This window comes from Rhinoderma darwinii, chromosome 1, assembly GCF_050947455.1.
Source record: "Rhinoderma darwinii isolate aRhiDar2 chromosome 1, aRhiDar2.hap1, whole genome shotgun sequence".
Taxonomy (NCBI): Eukaryota; Metazoa; Chordata; class Amphibia; order Anura; family Rhinodermatidae; genus Rhinoderma; species Rhinoderma darwinii.
Window position 1 is genome coordinate 531,856,618 of NC_134687.1, and position 21,640 is coordinate 531,878,257.

General features: G+C 39.7%; 1 protein-coding gene across 1 annotated transcript in view; it reads right to left on the minus strand.

Moving 5' to 3' along the window:
- Positions 1 to 21,640, minus strand: part of LNPEP (leucyl and cystinyl aminopeptidase) — a 129,608-nt gene that overhangs the window by 23,919 nt on the left and 84,049 nt on the right. Inside the window, exons 9-12 of the mRNA XM_075837093.1 lie at positions 14,847 to 14,978; positions 13,589 to 13,749; positions 8,295 to 8,383; positions 6,006 to 6,189 (exon numbers count right to left, since the gene is read on the minus strand). Coding sequence (XP_075693208.1) covers positions 6,006 to 6,189; positions 8,295 to 8,383; positions 13,589 to 13,749; positions 14,847 to 14,978 — 566 coding nt within the window. The remainder of the gene's footprint in view (positions 1 to 6,005; positions 6,190 to 8,294; positions 8,384 to 13,588; positions 13,750 to 14,846; positions 14,979 to 21,640) is intronic.

Genomic DNA, 21,640 nt, shown 5'->3' on the forward strand with positions numbered 1-21,640 from the left:
CGTAGCGGTTACTAGCAGATCGCCAGCCCTGACAGGCAATCGGGACTGGCGACTGCTGTTATGGCAACAGGAGACACAATGGTCTCCTGCTCTGCCATTACGGAAGCCGATTTAGGCCCCGCCGGGAGGCGAAGCCTAATCGGCTTGCTGTCAGTGAATGACTGACAGATCTAATACATTGCACTACATAGGTAGTGCAATGTATTAGAAAAAAAAAAATCTGACCGTTGGAACTTCAAGTCCCCTAGTGGGACTTGAGAAAAAGTGTAAAAAAAGTATAAAAAAGTGTAAAAAAAAGTGCACAAAATAAAAGTTTGAAAACAGTAAAAGTTTCAAGTAATCAAATAAAACACAATCCCCCTTTTACTCTTATCAAGTCCTTTATTATTGAAAAATAATAATAAACCATATGTATTTGGTATCGCCACGACCGTAACGACCGGAGGTATCAAAATATTATATTATTTATTGCACGCGGTGAACAGCGTAAAAAAAACCGTAAAAAACGTTACCAGAGTTTCTGTTTTTTGGTCACTTTGCCCTACAAATATTAGAATAAAAAGTGATCAAAAAGTCGCACGTATCCAAAAATGGTACCTATAAAAACTATAGCTCGTCCCGCAAAAAACAAGCCCTCATACACCTCCGTCGACAAAAAAATTAAAAAGTTATGGTTCTCACAACTTGGCGACAGAAAAAATACATTCTTTTTACAAAAGTAATTTTATTGTGCAAAAAAGTTGTAAAACATGAAAAAGTTCTATAAATTAGGTATCGCCGGAATCGTACTGACCCGCAGAATAAAGTTAACATGTAATTTATAACGCATGGTGAACGCTGTATAAAAAAAACCCGAAAAAAGCTGTGCCAGAATTGCGTTTTTTTGTTTACCTGGCATCCCAAAAAATAGGATAAAAGGTGATCAAAAAGTCGCATGTACCCCAAAATGGTACCAATAATAACTACAGCTCATCCCGCAACAAACCAGCCCTCATACCGCTACGTCTATGAAAAATAAAATTAGTTATGGCTCCAATAAGTCAGGAAATAAAAAAATATGCAGTTGTGCCCGAGGGGAACATTTCTTCTGTTTGAAGAGGCGATTTTTCAAGGACCTAAAATTAGGGAACCAGGAAAGGGAGGGCCCAAACATATCCGCTGGAAGCGACGGTGCCCGTATTATACCAGGACAACACTTCCCAGCAAAATTCCCCAAACTACAAAGGCGCGGAGTGTGGACCAAAAGGGGGATAAGAAATGACACCATTTATCAGTGCGACACCGGCCTGTGCAGAAAGGATTGCTTCACAGCGTAACACACATCTATGGATTATTTTATTGTTTTTTTTTACCCCGTTATTATACCACCTGACTATGCCCCTTATATACTCCGCCCGGCTTACATATGCCCTACATTATAAACGGAAACACCAGTAAGACTCCAAACAAAACTACTACCAAGCAAAATCCACGCTCCAAAAGCCAAATGGCATTTCCTCCCATCTGAACCCTACAGCGTGCCCAAACAGCAGTTTCCTTCCACATATATGGCATCGTCATACCCGGGAGAACCCTTTTAGCAATTTTTGGGGTGTGTGTCTCCAGTGGCATATGCTGGGCACGACATATTTGCCACTGAATGGCATATCTAGGGAAAAATATAAATTTTTAATTTGCACCATCCACAGCGCATTCATTTATGGAAAAGATCTGTGGGGTGAAAATGCTCACTACACCCCTTAATAAATGCCTTGAGGGGTGCAGTTTCCATAGTGGGGTCACTTCCCAGGGGTTTATTTTTATTATTTCACATCTGAGCCTCTGCAGTTGTGAACCAATACTTTGTAAATCGCCAAATTAGGCCTCAATTTTACATGGTACGCTTTCACTCCTGAGCCTGGTCGACTGTCCAGGCAAGAGATTAGGGCCACATGTAGGGTGTTTCTAAAACCAGGAAACCCAGCATAATAATTAGAGAGCTGTCTCGTTATGGTGGCACAAGCTGGGCACCACATATTGTCCACATATCTGTGGAAAAAATCCCATTTTCACTCTGCAACATCGAGTTCACACTAATTTCTACAAAACACCTGCAGGGTTAACATGCTCACTACACCCCTAGGTAAAAGCATTGAGGGGTGTAGTTTCCAAAATGGGGTCACTTCTGGGGGGTTTCCACTGTTTTGGGCCCACAGGCGCCCAGAAACCAATCCAGAAACATCTGCACTCCAAATGGCGGTCCTTCCCTTCTGAGCCCTGCCGTGTGCCCAAACAGCAGTTTATGACCACATATGGGGTATTGCCGTACTCGGTAGAAATTGCTTTACAAATGTTGGGTTCTTTTTTTTCCTTTATTTGTTGCGAAAATGAAAAAATTTGCGCTAAAGCTACGTCTTATTGAAGAAAAAGGATTGTTTTTATTTTCACTGCCCAATTCTAATAAATTCTATGAAACATCTGTGGGGTCAAAATGCTCACTACGCCCCTAGATGAATTCCTCAAGAGGTGTAGTTTCCTAAATGGTGTCACTTTTTGGGCGTTTTCATTGTTTTTTCCCCTCAGGGGCTTTGCAAATGTGACATGGCCGCCGCAAACCATTCCTGCTCAATGTGATCTCCAAAAGCCAAATAGCGCTCTTTCCCTTCTAAGCCAAGCCGTGTCTCCAAACAGCCGTTTATTACCACACGTGGGGTATTGTTTTACTCGGGAGAAATTGCTTTACAAATTTTGTGGTGCTTTTTCTCCTTCAGTCCTTGTGGAAATGAGTAAAAATAAGCTAAACCTACATTTTCTTTGAAAAAATGTTGATTTTTATTTTCAGGGCCTACTTCCAATAATTTCTGCAAAAAACATGTGGGGTCAAAAAGCTCACTATACCCCTAGATAATTTCCTCAATGGGTGTAGTCTCCAAAATGGGGTCACTTGTGGGGGGGTTTCCACTGTTTTGTCTCCTCAGGGACTTCGTAAATGTGACATGGCCTCCGTAAACCATTCCTGCTAAACTTGAGCTCCAAAAGCCAAATAGCGCTCTTTCCCTTCTCAGCCCTGCCGTGTCTCCAAACAACCGTTTATTACCACATGTGGGGCATTGTTTTACTCGGGAGAGATTGGTTTACAAATTTTACGGTGCTTTTTCTCCTTCAGTCCTTGTGGAAATGAGAAAAAATTAGCTAAACCTACATTTTCTTTGAAAAAATTTAGATTGTCATTTTCAGGGCCTATTTCCAATAATTTATGCAAAAAACCTGTTGGGTCAAAACGCTCACTATACCCCTAGATAATTTCCTCAATGGGCGTAGTTTCCGAAATGGGGTCACTTGTGGGGGGTTTCCACTGTTTTGTCCCCTCAGGGGCTTTGTAAATGTGACATGGCCTCCACAAACCATTCCTGCTAAACTTGAGCTCCAAAAGCCAAATAGCGCTCTTTCCCTTCTCAGCCTCGCCGTGTCTCCAAACAACCGGTTATTACCACATGTGGGGTATTGTTTTACTCGGGAGAGATTGGTTTACAAATTTTACGGTGCTTTTTCTCCTTTAGTCTTTGTGAAAATGAGAAAAAAAATCGCTAAACCTACATTTTCTTTGAAGAAATGTTGATTTTAATTTTCACGGCCTACTTCTAATAATTTCTGTAAAAAAGCTGTGCGGTCAAAATGCTCACTGTACCCCTAGATAATTTCCTTGAGGTGTGTAGTTTCCCAGATGGGGTCACTTTTGGGGGATTTTGACTGTTTTGGCACCGCAAGAGCCCTTCAAACCTGACATGGTGCCTAAAATTTATTCTAACAAAAATAAGGCCCCAAAATCCACCAGGTGCTCCTTTGCTTCTGAGGCCGGTGCTTCAGTCCAGTAGCACGCTACGGCCACATGTGGGATATTTCCTAAAACTGCAGAAACTGGGCAACAAATATTGAGTTGCATTTCTCTGGTAAAACCTTCTGTGTTATAAAAAAAATTGTACTAAAAATTTATTTCTGCAAAAAAATATGAAATTTGTAAAATTCACCTCTACATTGCTTTAATTCCTGTGACATGTGTAAAGGGTTAAGACATTTTCTAAATGCTGTTTTGAATACTTTGAGGGGTGAAGTTTTTAAAATGGGGTGACTTTTTGGGGGTTTCTAATATATAAGGCCCTCAAAGCCACTTCACAACTGAACTGGCCCCTGTAAAAATGGCCTTTTGAAATTTTCTTGAAAATGTGAGAAATTGCTGCTAAAGTTCTAAGCCTTGTGAGGTCATAGAAAAATAAAAGGATGTTCAAAAAACGATGCCAATCTAAAGTAGACATATGGGTGATGTTAATTAGAAACAATTTTGTGTGGTATAACTGCCTGTCTTACAAGCAGATACATTTAAATTGAGAAAAATGCTAATTTTTGCAATTTTTCGCTAAATTTTGGTGTTTTTCACAATTAAATGCTGAACATATCGAGCAAATTTTGCCAGTAACATAAAGTCCAATGTGTCACGAGAAAACAATCTCAGAATCGCTTGGATAGGTGAAAGCATTCCGGAGTTATTACCACATAAAGTGACAGATGTCAGATTTGAAAAATGAGGCTCGGTCAGGAAGGTCAAAAGTGGCTAAAGAGGGAAGGGGTTAATTCTTCTCCATTCCCATGCTGTCGCTCACCAGTCCTCTCCGTTTACAAATAAATGTGATGACCACCGTGATGTCACATCACCTGACTGCCATGGCCAACTGTCACAGTGACATGTGGTTCATAGTAGCATCGCGTTGCTGAGGGAATCACATGATAATTTTCCCTAAGTGTATTACATTTATTTATTTTTTAGTTTTTGTGCTTAGACTTTTTACAAACTGGATAACCCCTTTAAGGGCCATGAATGATATGCATTTAAAAAATTTAGTACTGAGAAGTCCATACACATTAGTTGTTTTGCTCACGGATGCCGAATTTGTATATGGACTACTACAAATCCAGCTGACAATTCATTGAACGATGATCAGTCACGTTGGATTATTTTGGCCCATTCCTTACTGGTTGTCACCAGGATACACTGCACCTGAGGGGCCTCACAGTAGCTCATCCCTCCATAGAAATAAACCTACATATTTTTGTCAAGCTAAATCTTGGCTATAGACATTAGAAGACATTCTACCCCAACAAACAAGACATTTCTGTCCCTTTGAACCACCTATCAGGTGAAATGTTTACAAGAGGACATCCAAATCACATTCGGTTTATATGTTGGATTTACATTTGTAATAGGTTTTGTTTTTTTTCAACTTATCAGCAACGTTTGTGAAAATAGGCATTCACTTTAATGGGAAAGAAATGTAAAATTTCCAAAGGCTGGAATGGTAAAAATAATCAGTGAACGAATATATGTGTAATACCGCCACCCCCATCTTGAGGGGGGAGGGGTCTACAGACCAGTAGTCCGTCAGCCAGCAGGTTTTCCTCTTATGTGTTGTCAAGTTTCCAGACAACTGATATACAGTACCAAATACTAATTCAGCGTACAAAGTGTCTGTCTCCACTGAACGCAGGTTACCGATTTGAAAAGCAAACACAAATTACTTTTTTTAATCTTTATATAACAATTATCTTTTTTTTTCTTTTTTATATATCTTACATCCTTGAATGTATAGCATTGGTATAAAAGCTACATTGTTTGCCTAAACTTCGGCTGCTTTTGCTGAACAGGGTATTTATCTTAAAAAGTAGCAAGCGATGCGAATCAGAATTTGGGTTAGTCAAAATGTGTATATAGCAAAAACCACAAGATGCAGAGATTTGTTCACTTCGCAATGTCAATAAATCAGCCGTATGTTGAAACATCCAGAGCAAGTCTGAGGTCAGGGAATATTTCCTGTCCAGTATGAAAAACAAACAACATTCCAATAAAAAAAAACTGCAGGCAGCGGGAGAGAGCAGAAAATACATCAACAGACACAATAAATCATTCCTTATCTTGGGGTTAAAGTAAAAAGAACAAGTTTACTAAAATAAAGAAAACTCAATCTGTAATTTACCTGGATAGGACAAATATGTCATGGATCAGGTTGGCTCGATCACTGGCAGCAAAAACAGTGTGATTGTTTTGCAGCGTGTTAATAAGAGCGTCCCAACCATCTCCACCATAATCCACCATGTAGTACCCAGCCATCTTCACGTTAAACTTCAGCCAGGAGGGCTCGCTTGGCAAAACAATTCTATCTAAAGGGAAAACACAAGGTTATCTTAACCCCTTAATGACCAGCCTATTTTAGGTCTTAATGACCAAGCTATTTTTTTATTTTTTCCATTGTCTCGTTCAAAGCGCTATATCCATTTTATTTTTGCGTCGACATAGCTGTAGAAGGTCTTGTTTTTTGCGGGACAAGTTGTATTTTTTATTAGCACCATTTTGGGGTACATATAATTTATTTACTTTTTTTACCTTTTTTTTGAGGGAGTGGAAATTTGGCCACACTTTTTTGCGTCCTAAATTTACACCGCTTACCGTGCGGTATAAATAACACAATAACTTTATCCAGCGGGTTGTTATGATTGCAAAGATACCAAATTTATATAGTTTTTTTTATGTTTTACTACTTTTTTCAAAGTAAAAACACTTTTTTCAAAATTTTTATTTTGTGTCTCCATATCTTAAGAGCCATAACTTTTTATTTTTCCGTCGATGCAGCTGTAAGAGGGATTTTTTTTTGCGGGACGACTTGTAGCTTTTATTGGTACCATTTTGGAGTAGATGCGACTTTTTGATTACTTATCACATTTTTTTTAAAGGCAGGATTTACAGAAAACAGCAATTGTTGCATGTTTTTATTTTTTAAGGTGTTCACCGTGCGGGTTAAATAATGTAATAACTTTATATATATATATATATTTTTTTATTATTAACTTTATTAAGCTTTTTTACTTTTCCCACTAGGGGACTTCACTATGCGATCCTCCGATCGCTTTTATAATACACTGCAATACTTTTGTACTGCAGTGTATTACTGCCTGTCCGTGTAAAACTGACAAGCATCTGCTAGGCCATGCCTCTGGCATGTCCTAGCAGGCATAACTAGTGGCAAACCTGGGGGCCTTTATTAGGACCCCGGCTGCCATAGAAACCACCGACACCTTGCGCTCTTATGCACGCTGCTGGTGGGGTGAGAGATGGAGCTCCCTCCCTCTATCCAAAACCACTCAGATGCGGTGCACGCTATTGAGCGCTGCATCTGAGGGGTTAAACTGGCGAGATCGATACGGATATTGATCTCGCCCGTTCGAGCAGGGCCGCTCCCAGCCCTCAGCTATTGGAGGTAGCTGAGAGCAGGGAGATTTAATGGCTCCCTGCTCGGTTTATTTATTCTGATGCAACGTCATGAAAAGGTTTATGCATCAGAATAAAGCCCATTAGTGGCCACCGTGAAAAGGTGTATTGGCGGTCACGAACGGGTTAAACCATATATTTTCTATCCTCGAGATGTAATATTGTTCTATGAGATCTTAACATGATCACTTAGATCAAAAGTTCTAATAAAAATGTATTTTGTAAAAGTATTTCTAAAGAAAATATTTGTATTACAGCATCTCAAAATCAACTGTTCACCTCGCGTTTGAGCGCAAAGGTTTGGTTTATACGCTAGCAAAAGCTCCAGGCATATAAGTATCGACAGAGCTCCATTCACCGGACAGCGTCCACTTGGTCTCCGTCAGACTGGTATCCCTTTTTTTTTTTTTGCTGTACAGAAAAAAGCATAGACTTCTACACTTTCAATTCAGACATTCTGCAAAATAACTTATACCGTGTAGTATACTTTTTTTTTACATGGGAGTCTATGGGCTACTTATGCCACAGTATGTCCGTTTTCGGGGTCCTCGCACTGGAGACCTGAATTAGCTGCTTGGTTTTAGCAACCTGCAGAAGAATCATTAACGCTTTGCAGTGTTTCATGTGGGAAGATTTTTTAGGGTAAAAACACCATTACAGCACAGCACAGCCAAATTTCCATGATCCCCATATGGGGTTCATTGGTGAGGTATGCTACGTTAAATAATTAAAAATATTTTCTAATAAAATAATGGAGTACTCGCGTAATAAAAGCAATTCCTAGAAAGCATTACATTGTGGTGTGCTGTTCATTTATTGTGTTTTAGTTTTAAAGATTATCATTGGGACTGTGAGGATTGAGACCCGCATCCAATATACAGTATGTCTAACTAAATGGGTGCGATTGTCCATCGCTTCAGGTCTTTTCCGTTTACTTGTATCCTTTTTACGCTACAATGACAAAAATAGCTACATTTATTTTCATAATATTATTGCTTACCTTGTTTTTGATGGAGTAAGAAGACTGAATAACACGTGGGTCCTTCACAAGGTCCAAACGTATAAGAAAGAGGCACATGCCACAGGGTGCTAATAAAATACAATGCGATTAGAATGGATTGAATCTAAGCCACTAAAAAACGTACACAAAACTTAATGACCTCTTTCAATACTAGAAGAAGATTATTGAAGTAGAAATGTGCGAACTAAAACGGTCAGTAATATAGGAAGGAACTAAAATTCCATTTGACAATAGACATACAATATCATTATTTCAGTATTACAATGCAGTAGTAAAAACACTGAATGGCAACTTTATTAGAGACACCTGCCATCTCACGATTGGGGCTTCCCTGTATTGAAATTACACACGTGACCCCGGAGTAAACTCAAGGAAGTCTTTTGTGAATCCGTTTCAGTGTGAATCCACATTAGAATGGCAAAATCAAGCGATCTGAGCGACTTCAAACAAGGCATGGTCATCGGTGCTAGACTAGCCAGGCCAGTATTTCAAAAACTGCCAACCTTGTGGGGATTTCTCGTGCAACTGTGTCTATAGTGTACCAAGAAAGGTGTGATCGAGGAAAAACATCCAGCGGAAGGAGATCCTGTGGACGTGAACTCCTCAAAGAAATGGGGTCAGAGGAGGATGTCAAGAATTGACAAACTGCACCTCGCACAGTCAAGCAAATTGCAGCCGAATATAACTCGTTTCAACTAATGTCCTAACATACAATATGTCATTTGTCATAGCACGGATGGGCTATAACAGCAGATAATCAGTTAAAAACAGCATTAAATAAAAAAAAAAAAAGACTTCAGTGGGCAAAAGAGCGCAAAAATTGAGCAGTGAAAAAGATGACTCCAGATAAATTTTGCTGCACCATTCTAATAGAGGGGTCAGAAATTTTCACAAGCAGAATGAAATCGATGAACCCTTCCTGTCAGGTGTCAGCAGTTCAGGCGGGTGGAGTAATGTTGTGGGAGGGATGTTTCCTTGGCACACTCTGGGTCCTCAGATACCTGTGCATGGATATTTGAACAGTGGGCCTTACCTAAACATTTTGGCTGACCAAGTTCATCTTCTAACCCCTTCCCCCTGCTTGCATTCTGGGCCCTAATGACCAAGCCATTTTTTACGTTTTTCCATTGTCACATTCGAAGAGTTATAACTTTTTTATTTTTGCATCGACATAGCTGTAGAAGGTCTTGTTTTTTGCGGGACAAGTTGTGCTTTTTAATAGCACCATTTTGGGGTACATATAAATTTATTCATGAACTTTTATTATCTTTTTTGGGGGGGGGGGGGGGAATAGAAGAAAACCTGAAATTTCGCCACTCTTTTTTGCACCCTAAATCGACGTCGTTTACCGTGTGGTATAAATAACATAATAACTTTATTCAGCGGGTTGTTATGATAGCAAAGATACCAAATTTATATAGATTTTGTATGTTTTACTACTTACACAGTAAAAACGCTTTTTTTTCAAAATTATTTGTTTTTGTGTCTCCATATTTGAAGAGCCATAACTATTTTATTGTTCCACCGATGCAGTTGTATGTGGGCTTTTTTTTGCAGGATGACTTGTAGTTTTTATTGGTACCATTTTGGAGTAGTTGCGACTTTATCACTTTTTATCACATTTTTTTAAAGTCTATTAACCCCTTAATGACCGGGCCATTTTGCACGTTAATGACCAAGGATTATTTTTTGTTTTTTCACGGTCGAATTCCAAGAGTCGTAACTGTTTTTTTATTCCGTCTATATAGCCGAGTAAGGGCTTGTTTTTTCCGGGACAAGTTGTATTTTGTAATTGTACCATTTTTAGATGCTTATAACATATTGATTAACTTTTATTAACTTTATTTTAGGAGAGAATTGAAAATAAGCAGCTATTCCAGCATTAATTTTCACGTTATAAATTTACGCCGTTTACTATGCAGCGTAAATAACATGTTAACTTTATTCTATGGGTCGGCACGATTACAGGGATACCAAATATGTAAAGGTTTTATATGTTTTTTCTACGTTTGCACAATAAAAACCCTTTTAGAAAAAAATTACTTGTTTTTGCATCGCCGCGTTCCAAGAGCTGTCATTTTTTTATTTTTCCGTCGATGTGGCCGTACGTGGGCTTGATTTTTGCGGGACAATGTGTCGTTTTCATTAGTACTATTTTGGGGTACATAGGACTTATAGATTAACTTTTATTTTATTTTTTATGGGTGGAATGGGAGAAAAGAGAGAATTTTGCCGTTGTTTTTTGCGTTTTCTTTGGACGCCGTTCATCTGGCGGTTTAATTAATGTGTTCATTTTATTGGTCAAGTTGTTACGATCGCGGAGATACCATATATGTGTATGTGTGATTTGTTTTGACCGTTTTATTAAATAAAACCACTTTTTGGGGCAAAAAAGTAGTTTTATTTGACTTTGACTGTAATTTTTTTTAGTTTTTTTTTCACAAACTTTATTTAACTGTTTTACTTTTTTTTTTTTAGTCCCACCAGGGGACTTCACTATGCGATGTGCCGATCACATATATAATGCTTTGGTATACTTACTATACCGAAGCATTATTGCCTGTCAGTGTAAAACTGACAGGCAACCTATTAGGTCATGCCTCTGGCATCGCCTAACAGGCAGATGCTGAAGGCAGACCTGGAGGTCTTTGTTAGACCCCCGGCTGTCATGGAAACCCGACGGCGACCCGCGATTTATTTGCGGGGGCGCCGATCAGGAGACAGAGGGAGTTCCCCCTTCTGTCAAACACATTAAATGCCGCTGTCACTATTGACAGCGGCATTTAATGGGTTAAACTGCCGGAATCGGCGCGCGCTTCGATTCCGGCAGTTGCAGCAGGAGCCAGGCTGTGTAGAACAGCCGTGCTCCTGCCGCTGATCGCGTGTGTACACTGTCAGTACCCGCGCGATCACAGGAAGGATATATCCGTCCTCCTGCGCGAACTAGCAGCTGCTGAGGACGGATATATCCGTCCTTCGGCGTTAAGGGGTTAACAGAAAAAAGCAATTTTTCCATTGTTTTTTATTTTATTTATTACGTCGTTCACTGTGCGGGTTAAATAATGTAATAGATTTATAGTCAGGGTCGTTACGGACGCGGCGATACCAAATATGTGTAACTTTTTTGCTTTATTGTGTTTTTTTTTTTTATAGTAAAGCATTTTGTAAGGGGAAAAAGTGGGTTTTTCATTTTTTTTTTTTCACATTTTTTTTTATTAACTTTATTCAACTTTTATTTACTAGTCCCACTATGGAACTTCACTATGCGATCATCCGATCGCTATTATAATACACTGCAATACTTTTGTATTGCAGTGTATTATGCCTGTCCGTTTAAAACGGACAGGCATCTGCTAGGACATGCCTCCGGCATGACCTAGCAGGCATTCATTACAGGCAGACCATTATTAGGCCCCCGGCTGCCATCGGAGACACAGACACTCGGCGATCTTATCGCCGGGTGTCAGTGGGCTGAGAGGGAGCTCCCTCCCTCTCTCCAAAACCACTCAGATGCGGTGCACGCTATTGTGCACCGCATCTGAGGGGTTAAACGGGTGAGATCGATACCAATATCGATCTCACCCGGTCGAGCAGGGACGCCCCCAGCCCTCAGCTACCTCTGGCAGCTGAGAGTAGGGATATTTGACAGCTCCCTGCTGTTTACTTTATTCTAATGCAGCGCCATGGAATGGCGGCGCTGTAGAATAAAGCCCATTAATGACCGCCGTGAAAAGGCTAATCGGCGGTCATTAAGGGGTTAATAGCAGCTGTTTATCCTATGGCAGAAGGACACTTAAGCGTCAACTGTTGGAAGCTATCCTGTCCGCATGCTCCAATATTCCTGCAGAACGATTCCAACACCTAGTGGAATCTATGCCACAATGAATCGCTGCGGTTCTGAAGCCCAACACGCTACTAGATAGGTGTCTCTAATAAAGTTTAAGCAGTGCATAGGTGATAGATATCATATATACAATGAATGGACGATGTTAAACTACAATCTCCCACTTTGACCTCTTTTTACATAGACATAAAAAGTTAAACCATATTATGCGAATTTGTTCCTATAAGCTGGCTGCATATCCACAATCACTCTCAATTACAGTTTATAGGAGATTAACACATTTCTTATAATAGAGGGCGATTGCACACGTACAACTACTCCCCCCAACAGCGGAGGTCCTACCTACCAATGTCAAAAATGTGGTTGTCAAAGCACCAGAGAATGATGTAAAAATGCTGGGTGTAAGCCTCAGAGGGACCCAATCCAAAGTCCCACAGCAGGTATCCACAGACAAAATAGAGACGAGGCAGCACTTCCAAAATATATAGGGATTTATTCACCCACTAGTGCGACGTTTCAGCTTGAGAAAGGTCTGACTGGACTGAAACGTCGCACTGGTGGGTGAATAAATCCCTATGTATTTTTGGAAGTGCTGGCTCGTCTGTGTTTTGTCTGTGGCTACTTACAGATGTGTCCACCCTAACCTCAGCTTGAATTTGGTTAATTACTCCATTTTCTCATGAAACAAATTCAATGCAATATTACGACATGCTAGCAAAACCCTTGAATGACTGCAGTTCACATCACAACCGATGGGTGGCCACATATAGAATAGACATCTCGTGACAGAGTATTGCAAAATCATGTTTTTCAAAGCTATCATCTCAGACCACACATCTCAGGATATGTTGAGATAAGAGGAAAAGTAAGGAAGGTCATATCAGAATCAAATATTAATAGCAGATCTCAGCAATATGCCATAAATGTATATCGTGGGGAAAACCCCTTTAAACCGTGCTGATTATGCCCACACAAAAAAAAGAAAAATGTCCTATTTCCTTGCTCTGGAATAAGGGAGCGAAAGAGCTACAGCGTGAGCACCTGTTGTCTACATGCAGTCTTCGGGCCACTACTGATAAATAATTGTATATTTTATGCAAGTCCCTAATAAAACAGTTATCGTACCAAACCAGAATTTGAGTCTCTTATGACAAATCCACTGACAAAGTACATCTTCGGCCCAAAACGGAGCCAGTTCCTGAACCAATAGCTTAGCTACATCCAATCCTTTGTGAGATCTACAGTGGAGGTCAGTGAAGTTCAACTTCTGGATAAGGAAACGGTTTATGATATAGCAGATGACTATTTTTTTGCTTATAGTTTCTAGTCTTCAACCAAGCCCATGTCTAGATAGACAATTGCCAAATATCTCCAATATTCTATGCAACAGATGAAAAATTACAGAACGAAAACAAAAAAAAACACCCACCTGAAATTCCCAGTGGCATTGTCAGAATTTGCATTCCGTAGGAATCGCTCCTGACTCACAAACACCTCCTTCCCCTTCTTTTCCACAGTCACCAGAGGATATCCAGCTTGCTGAGTCCAGGTCTTCATGATGTTCTTCACATCTGGATTCGATTTTGTGACCTGAAGAGTGAAATGTTGGTCTACGGTCATAAATGACAACAAATACAGCAAATCTGATAAAATTATCAGCCTACACAAAATCAGTCCTAATTAGATTGGCTCTACTTTATTGTATTTGACAAAAAGGGCCATACAACTTCAGGTCGTTCCTGCAACCTTTATTACTATTTCTCAACATGAAGACTCATGGAATCATAAATTTATTGTAAGAAATAATTTGGTCAACTCTCTGTGAACCCTTTTTTAATCAACTTATTTCCTGACTTTTGGGCTAGCCATGAATTACCAGAGAGAAATAAAATAGATGTGCACATTAATTAAATACAGAGATGGTTATGGTCTCCTTCAGTCACCGCACGGTATAAATCACATTCCATATTTTTCTTAATAATTTAATGCAGGGAGAACATTGACATGGTAATAGTCCAAGTGAAACATGATTATTTCCGTGTGCTAATGAAAGGTATAAAATATATATAAAATATATATATATATATATATATATATATATATATATATATATATATATATATTTATTTATTATGTAAAGAGTAAGGTAGACCTTTAATAAGTGGTGTCGGGAGTCCAAAATTTTTGATTAGATGAAACATTGCATCAAACCCCATTTTATATATTTTTTTAATTTGCCGTTTTAACTTCTTGAAGTAATAAATATGTTCAGCATAGATGAAACAAAAACAGTATTCAGATTACACTTCCAAAAATGAAAAAAAGTCAGCCACACTATTATTTTCCCGTGTCACCTATACAGCAGTTTTTATGTGGGCCGGAGACATTCCTCAGCTCCGCGTACAAAACGTCTACTTAACTAATTAAATAAAGTTGTCACAGCCCCACCCCTATGATTTGGTAGTGATGTGATGTTGCTCACAGGTTGCTGCTGGTTTTTCTGCTCTGCAATGACTTTTAGCATTGAATCATTTGATACAATTCTCTTCCCATGAAGTAGACTTCCGTCAAAAGTGTAAACAATTAGTATCTATGGCCGGTATAAGAAAGTAATTGGGAAGAGTACTGGATAGAGGTTTCATTAGTAAAATATTAGATTAGATCCAAAAATGCTGAAGGACACATACCAGGTTCATGCTGTCCCATAAATCTTCACTTTTTGTTGTTCCATATTTATGATCTTGCAAATACTTAACAATACAGTCATGAAAGACTTCCTCAGAGAGATAAGCATTCAGCATCTGGAGAATGGAAGCACCCTATGGAAAAAAGAAAACAAGGTAATGGGCCATTTGCCGGTGAGAAGAAGACACTACATGATACAAGATTTAAAGGGCACATTACTGAAATATATTCATCTCAATCTATACGGATCTATATTTCTATGTAAGCACACAGGACAAAACACCTAGGAGAAACCAAACTGTTTTGTTCTGGCCTTGCAGCTTCATCACTTCCTGCTAAAAAGGTAACATAGGTGACTGATGATGCCAAGCAGCCTAACTTCATAATCAGTTGTGCCATTTATTGAACCTTGCAATATTTTCAAGGCGTTGAAGGTATACTTTATCAGAAGTTGCAGAAGTATTTTACAATCAGGAGGGATTCATCAGGTGTACATTATTTAAGGTTACCAAGTAAACCATTTAATTATTTTCCCTAAATCAAGAACAGTAAAATCAGAAGAACATGCAGAGAATGGTAAAATGCAATGCCCAATATTCACAGTGGGGAGAAAGACCTACTCTGCATGTTCTCCGGCTGCTGTTCGGTACCAGGATGAAATCCGAGCCATTGTCCGACCGTACGCTGGTGCAGTGGGCCCTGGGTTCCTTCTTATGCAGGACAATGCCCAACCTCGTGTGGCCCGAGAGTTTAGGCAGTTTATGAATAAAGAAGACATTGAGGCCATTGACTTGCCCTTATAGACCTCAATTCAATTAAGTACCTCCGGGACATTATGAATCAGAGCATCAGACATCTCCAAGTAGCATCACAGACTGCTCAGGATCTCAGTGATGCCCTGATTCAGCCGTCTCATCAGGAGCGTACCTAGATTTTGTCAGAAGTTCATACAAGCACGTTAGGGCCATGAACACTACCGAGTCACATTATGAGTTGTCATGATGAAATTTACGCAAATTGATTTAATTTTTTTACTTTGCTTTTTGGTGGTGATTTGGAGTCGAGCCCTCAATTGGTTGATGATTTTGGTATCTATTGACCAATGAGACAATTTTGTTCAGCAATTATACAATTCAGATAAGTAAAGATTTTTAACTTGAATCTTTCCTTCATTGAGATCCAATATGTGTTTTAAGCGTTCCCTTTTTTTTCGAGCAGTGTGTGTATATATGCACACACACGTATATGTATCTGGACATAATAAAAAACATTTGTTCCTTGGAAGGTCTTAAAATTAGGTAAATACAACCTCAGATGAACAACACCACATGACAAATTACACTGGGTCATTATTTATTCGACAAAAACTAGGCCAAAATGGAAAAGCCATGTGTGACAAACTAAGTACACCCTTAATGCTACCATAGAAATTAAGAGGGTAAATAGCAGCCAGGTTCGGCTCACCAAATGCCCATGATTAATTGAACATCAGCAAGTGTGTGCGCCTCTAGAAAAGCAGAAGTTTTGACAGTTCGCTGGTCTGGAGCATTCAGGCGTGGGTTAACACAATGTCAAGGAGGAAATACATCAGCAATGATCTTAGAGAAGCAATCGTCGCTGCCCATCAATCTGGGAAGTGTTATAAGGCAATATCCAAAAAATCTGTAGCCCATCATTCTACAGCGTGAAAGATTATTCATAAGTAGAAACCATTCAAGACAGTTGACAATCTTCCTAGGAGTGGAGGTCCCAGCAAATTCACCCCAAGGTCAGACCGTACAATGCTCAGAGAAATTGCAAAAAAAACAAGCGCAAAATCTCGGACTCCGTTTTTCCTGTTAAATGTTCAAGTTCATGACAGTACAACTAGAAAAAAAGACTCCTCAAGTATATCTTGCTTGGAAGGGTTGCCAGGAGAAAGTCTCTTGTTTCTAAAATGAACATGACAGCACAACTTAAGTTTGCAATGTTGCATTTGAACAAATCACGAGACTTCTGGAACAAAGTCTTTGGACAGACGAGACCAAAGGGAGATGTTTGGCCATAATGCTCAGCACCACGTTTGGAGAATACCAAACACAGCGTATAAGAACAAACACCTCATACCAACGGTCAAGCATGGTAGTGGAGGGGTGATGATTTGGGCTTGTTTTGCTGCCACAGGAACTGGGCACCGTGCAGTCCTTAAGGTTGACCATAGACTCCTCTGTATACCAAAGTATTCTAGAGTCAAATGTGAGGCTATTTAACAGCTAAAGCTTGGCCAAAAGTGGGTCATGCAACTGGACAACGATCCCAAACACACCAGCAAATCCACAACAGAATGGCTAAAAAAGAAGACAATGACGGTATTGCAATAGCCCAGTCAAAGGTCAGACCTCAAGCCAATTGAAATCCTGTGGCAGGGCCTAATCCCCTCCCCTCTTTAGCCACTTTAGACCTTCCTGACAGAGCCTCATTTTTCAAATCTGACATGTTTCACTTTATGTGGCAATAACGTCGGAATGCTTTCACCTACCCAAGCGATTCTGAGATTGTTTTCTCGTGATACATTGGACTTTATGTTACTGCCAAAATTTGCTCGATATGTTCAGTATTTAAATTGTGAAAAACACCAAATTTTATCGAAAAATTGCTAAATTTTTTATTTTTCTCAATTTAAATGTATCTGCTTGTAAGACAGGCAGTTATACCACACAAAATTTTTGCTAATTAACATCACCCATATGTCTACTTTAGTTTGGCATAGTTTTTCGAACATCCTTTTATTTTTCTAGGACGTTACAAGGCTTAGAACTTTAGCAGCAATTTCTCACATTTTCAAGAAAATTTCAAAAGGCTATTTTTACAGGGGCCAGTTCAGTTGTGAAGTGGCTTTGAGGGCCTTATATATTAGAAACCCCCAATAAGTTACCCCATTTTAAAAACTGCACCCCTCAAAGTATTGAAAACAGCATTTATAAAGTTTCTTAACCCTTTAGACGTTTCACAGGAATTAAAGCAATGTGGTTTTTTTTGCAGAAATTCATTCATAATCCATTTTTTTTGTAACAGAAAGTTTTACCAGAAAAATGCAACTCAATATTTATTGCCCAGGTTCTGCAGTTTTTAGAAATATCCCACATGTGACCCTAGTGTGCTACTGGATTGAAGCACAGGCCTCAGAAGCAAAGAAGCACCTAGTGGATTTTGGGGCCTTATTTTTATTAGAATATATTTTAGGCACCATGTCAGTTTTGAAGGGCTCTTGCGGTGCCAAAACAGAGGAAATCCCCCAAAAGTTACCCCATTTGGGAACTACACACCTCAATGAAATTATCTAGGGGTATAGTGAGCATTTTGACTGCACAGGTTTTTTACAGAAATTATTGGAAGTAGGCCGTGAAAATTAATATCTACATTTTTTCAAAGAAAATGTAGGTTTAGCAATTTTTTTTCTAATTTCCACAAGGACTAAAGGAGAAAAAGCACTGCAAAATACGTAAAGCAATTTCTCCCGAGTAAAACAGTACCCCACATGTGGTCATAAACGGCTGTTTGGAAACACGGCAGGGCTTAGAAGGGATGGAGCGCCATTTGGCTTTTGGAGTTCAAATTCAGCAGGAATGGTTTGCGGAGGCCATGTCACATTTACAAAGCCCCTGAGGGGAGAAAACAGTGGAAACCTCCCACAACTGACCCCATTTTGGAAATTACACCCATTGAGTAAATTATCTAGGGGTATAGTGAGCGTTTTGACCCCACAGGTTTCTTGAAGAAATTATTGGAAGTAGGCCCTGAAAATAAAAGTCTACATTTTTTCAAAGAAAATGTAGGTTTAGCTCATTTCTTCTCATTTCCACAAGGACTGAAGGAGAAAAAGCACTGTCAAATTTGAAAAGCAATTTCTCCCGAGTAAAACAATACCCCACATGTGTTAATAAACGGCTGTTTGGACACACTGCAGGGCTTTGAAGGGTAAGAACGCCATTTGGCTTTAGGAGATCACATTTAGCAGGAATGGTTTGCGGAGGCCATGTCGCATTTGCAAAGCCCCTGAGGGGACAAAACAATGAAAACGCCCAAAAAGTGACTCCATTTAGGAAACTACACTCCTTGAGGCATTTATCTAGTATGTAGTAAGCATTTTGACCCCACAGGTGTTTCATAGAATTTATTAGAATGGGGCAGTGAAAATAAAAACAATCCGTTTTCTTCAATAAGACGTAGCTTTAGCTCAAAATTTTTAATTTTCTAAACAAATAAAGGAAAAACAAGAACCCAACATTTGTAAAGCTATTTCTCTCGAGTACAGCAATACCCCATATGTGGTCATAAACTGCTGTTTGGGCACACGGCAGGGCTCAGAAAGGAAGGAGCGCCATTTGGAGTGCAGATTTTGCTGGATTGGTCTTTGGGCGCCCATTGAACCAAAACAGTCGAAAACCCCCCAGAAGTGACAACATTTTGGAAACTACCCCCCTCAATGCACTGACCAAGGGGTGTAGTGAGCATGTTAACCCTGCAGGTGTTTTGTAGAACTTAGTGTGCACTCCATGTTGCAGAGTAAAAATTGGACTTTTTCCATAGATATGCCAATATGTGGTGCCCAGCTTGTGCCACCATAACAAAAGACAAGCTCTCTAATTATTATGCGGTGTTTCCCGGTTTTTGAAACACCCTACATGTGACCCTAATCTTTTGCCTCGACATTCGACCAGGTTCAGGAGTGAAAGAGTAACATGTAAAATTGAGGCCTAATTTGGCGATTTACAAAGTATTGGTTCACAATTGCAGAGGCCCAGATGTGAAATAATAAAAATAAAGTGACCCCATTTTGGAAACTACACCCCTCAAGGCATTTATTAAGGGGTGTAGTGAGCATTTTCACCCCACAGGTCTTTTCCATAAATGAATGCGCTGCGGATGGTGCAAATTAAAAATTTATATTTTTCCCTAGATATGCCATTTCAGTGGCAAATATGTTGTGCCCAGCTTATGCCACTGGAGACACACACTCTAAAAATTGTTAAAAGGGTTTTCCCGGGTATGGCGATCTCATATATGTGGATGTAAACTGCTGTTTGGGCACGCTATAGGGTTCAGAGTGGAGGGAGCGCCATTTGGCTTTTGGAGAGCGGATTTTGCTTGGTAGTAGATTTGTTTGAGTATTGCTGGTGTTTCTGTTTATAATGTGGGGGTACATGTAAGCTGGGCAGAGTAAATCAGGGACATAGTCAGGTGGTATAATAATGGGGTAAAAAAAACAATAAAATGATCCATAGATGTGTGTTACGCTGTGAGGCAATTCATTCTGCACAGGCCGGTGTCGAACTGATATATGGCGTCCTTTCTTATGCCCCTTTTGGTCCACACTCCGCACCTTTGCAGTTTGGGGAATTTTGCTGGGAAAGTGTTGTCGTGGTATAATACGGGCATCCTCGCTTACAGTAGATATGTTTGGGCCCTCCCCTTCATGGTTCCCCAATTTTAGGGCCTTGATAAATCGCCTCTTGAAACAGAAGAAATGTTCCCCTCGGGCTGCACAACTGCATATTTTTTATTTCCTGACTTAATGGAGCCTTAACTAATTCTATTTTTTCATAGACGTAGTGGTATGAGGGTTTTGGTTGTTTTTTTGCAGGATAAGCTGTAGTTATTATTGGTACAGTTTTAGGGTACATGCGACTTTTTGATCACCTTTTATTCTATTTTTTTGAGAGGCAAGGTAACCTAAAAAAAACACAATTCTGGCACAGTTTTTTAAGGTTTTTTTTATACAGCGTTCACCACGCGTTATAAATTACATGTTAACTTTATTCTGCAGGCCCTTATGATTCCGGCGATACCTAATTTATGGCCCTTTTTTATGTTTTTCAACGTTTTGAACAATAAAATTACTTTTGCAAAAAGAATGTATTTTTTCTTTCGCCAAGTTGTGAGAACCATAACTGTTTAACTTTTTTGTCGACGGAGCTATATGAAGGCTTGTTTTTTGCGAGACGAGCTATAGTTTATATAGGTACCATTTTTGGATAGGTGCGACTTTTTGATCACTTTTTATTTCAATATTTGTAGGGCAAAGTAACCAAAATCAGAAACTCTGGTATAGTTTTTCTACGTTTTTTTTTTACGCTGTTCACGCGTGCAATAAATAATATAATATTTTTATACCTCAGGTCGTTACGGTCGCGGCGATACCAAATATGTATGGTTTATTTTTTTCAATAATAAAGGACTTGATAAGGGAACAGGGTGATTGTGTTTTATTTTATTATTTTAAAACTTTTATTATGTTTTCAAACTTATCTTTTTCACTCTTTTTTTATACTTTTTTTCAAGTCCCACTAGGGGACTTAAAGGTCCAACTGTCTGATGTTTTTTTTCTAATACATTGCACTACCTACGTAGTGCAATGTATTAGATCTGTCAGTTATTCACTGACAGCAAGCTGACTAGGCTTCGCCTCCCGGCGGGGCCTAATCGGCTTCCGTAATGGCAGAATAGGAGGCCATTGTGTCTCCTGTTGCCATAGCAGAAGTCGCCAGTCCTGATTGCCTGTCAGGGCTGGCGATCTGCTAGCAACCGCTAAGATGCAGCGATCGCTTTAGATTGCTGCATCGAAGGGGTTAATGGCAGCAATCGGAGCTAGCTCCGGTTCCTGCCGTTACAGGTGGATGTCAGCTATAACATACAGCTGACTTCCACCGCTGAGGACGCTGGATCAGCTCGTGAGCCGGCGCCATCTTGCCGACGGCTACGGAAGCCGATCAGGCTCCGCTGCCGGGCGGATCTTGACCGGCTTCCGTGCTAGGCA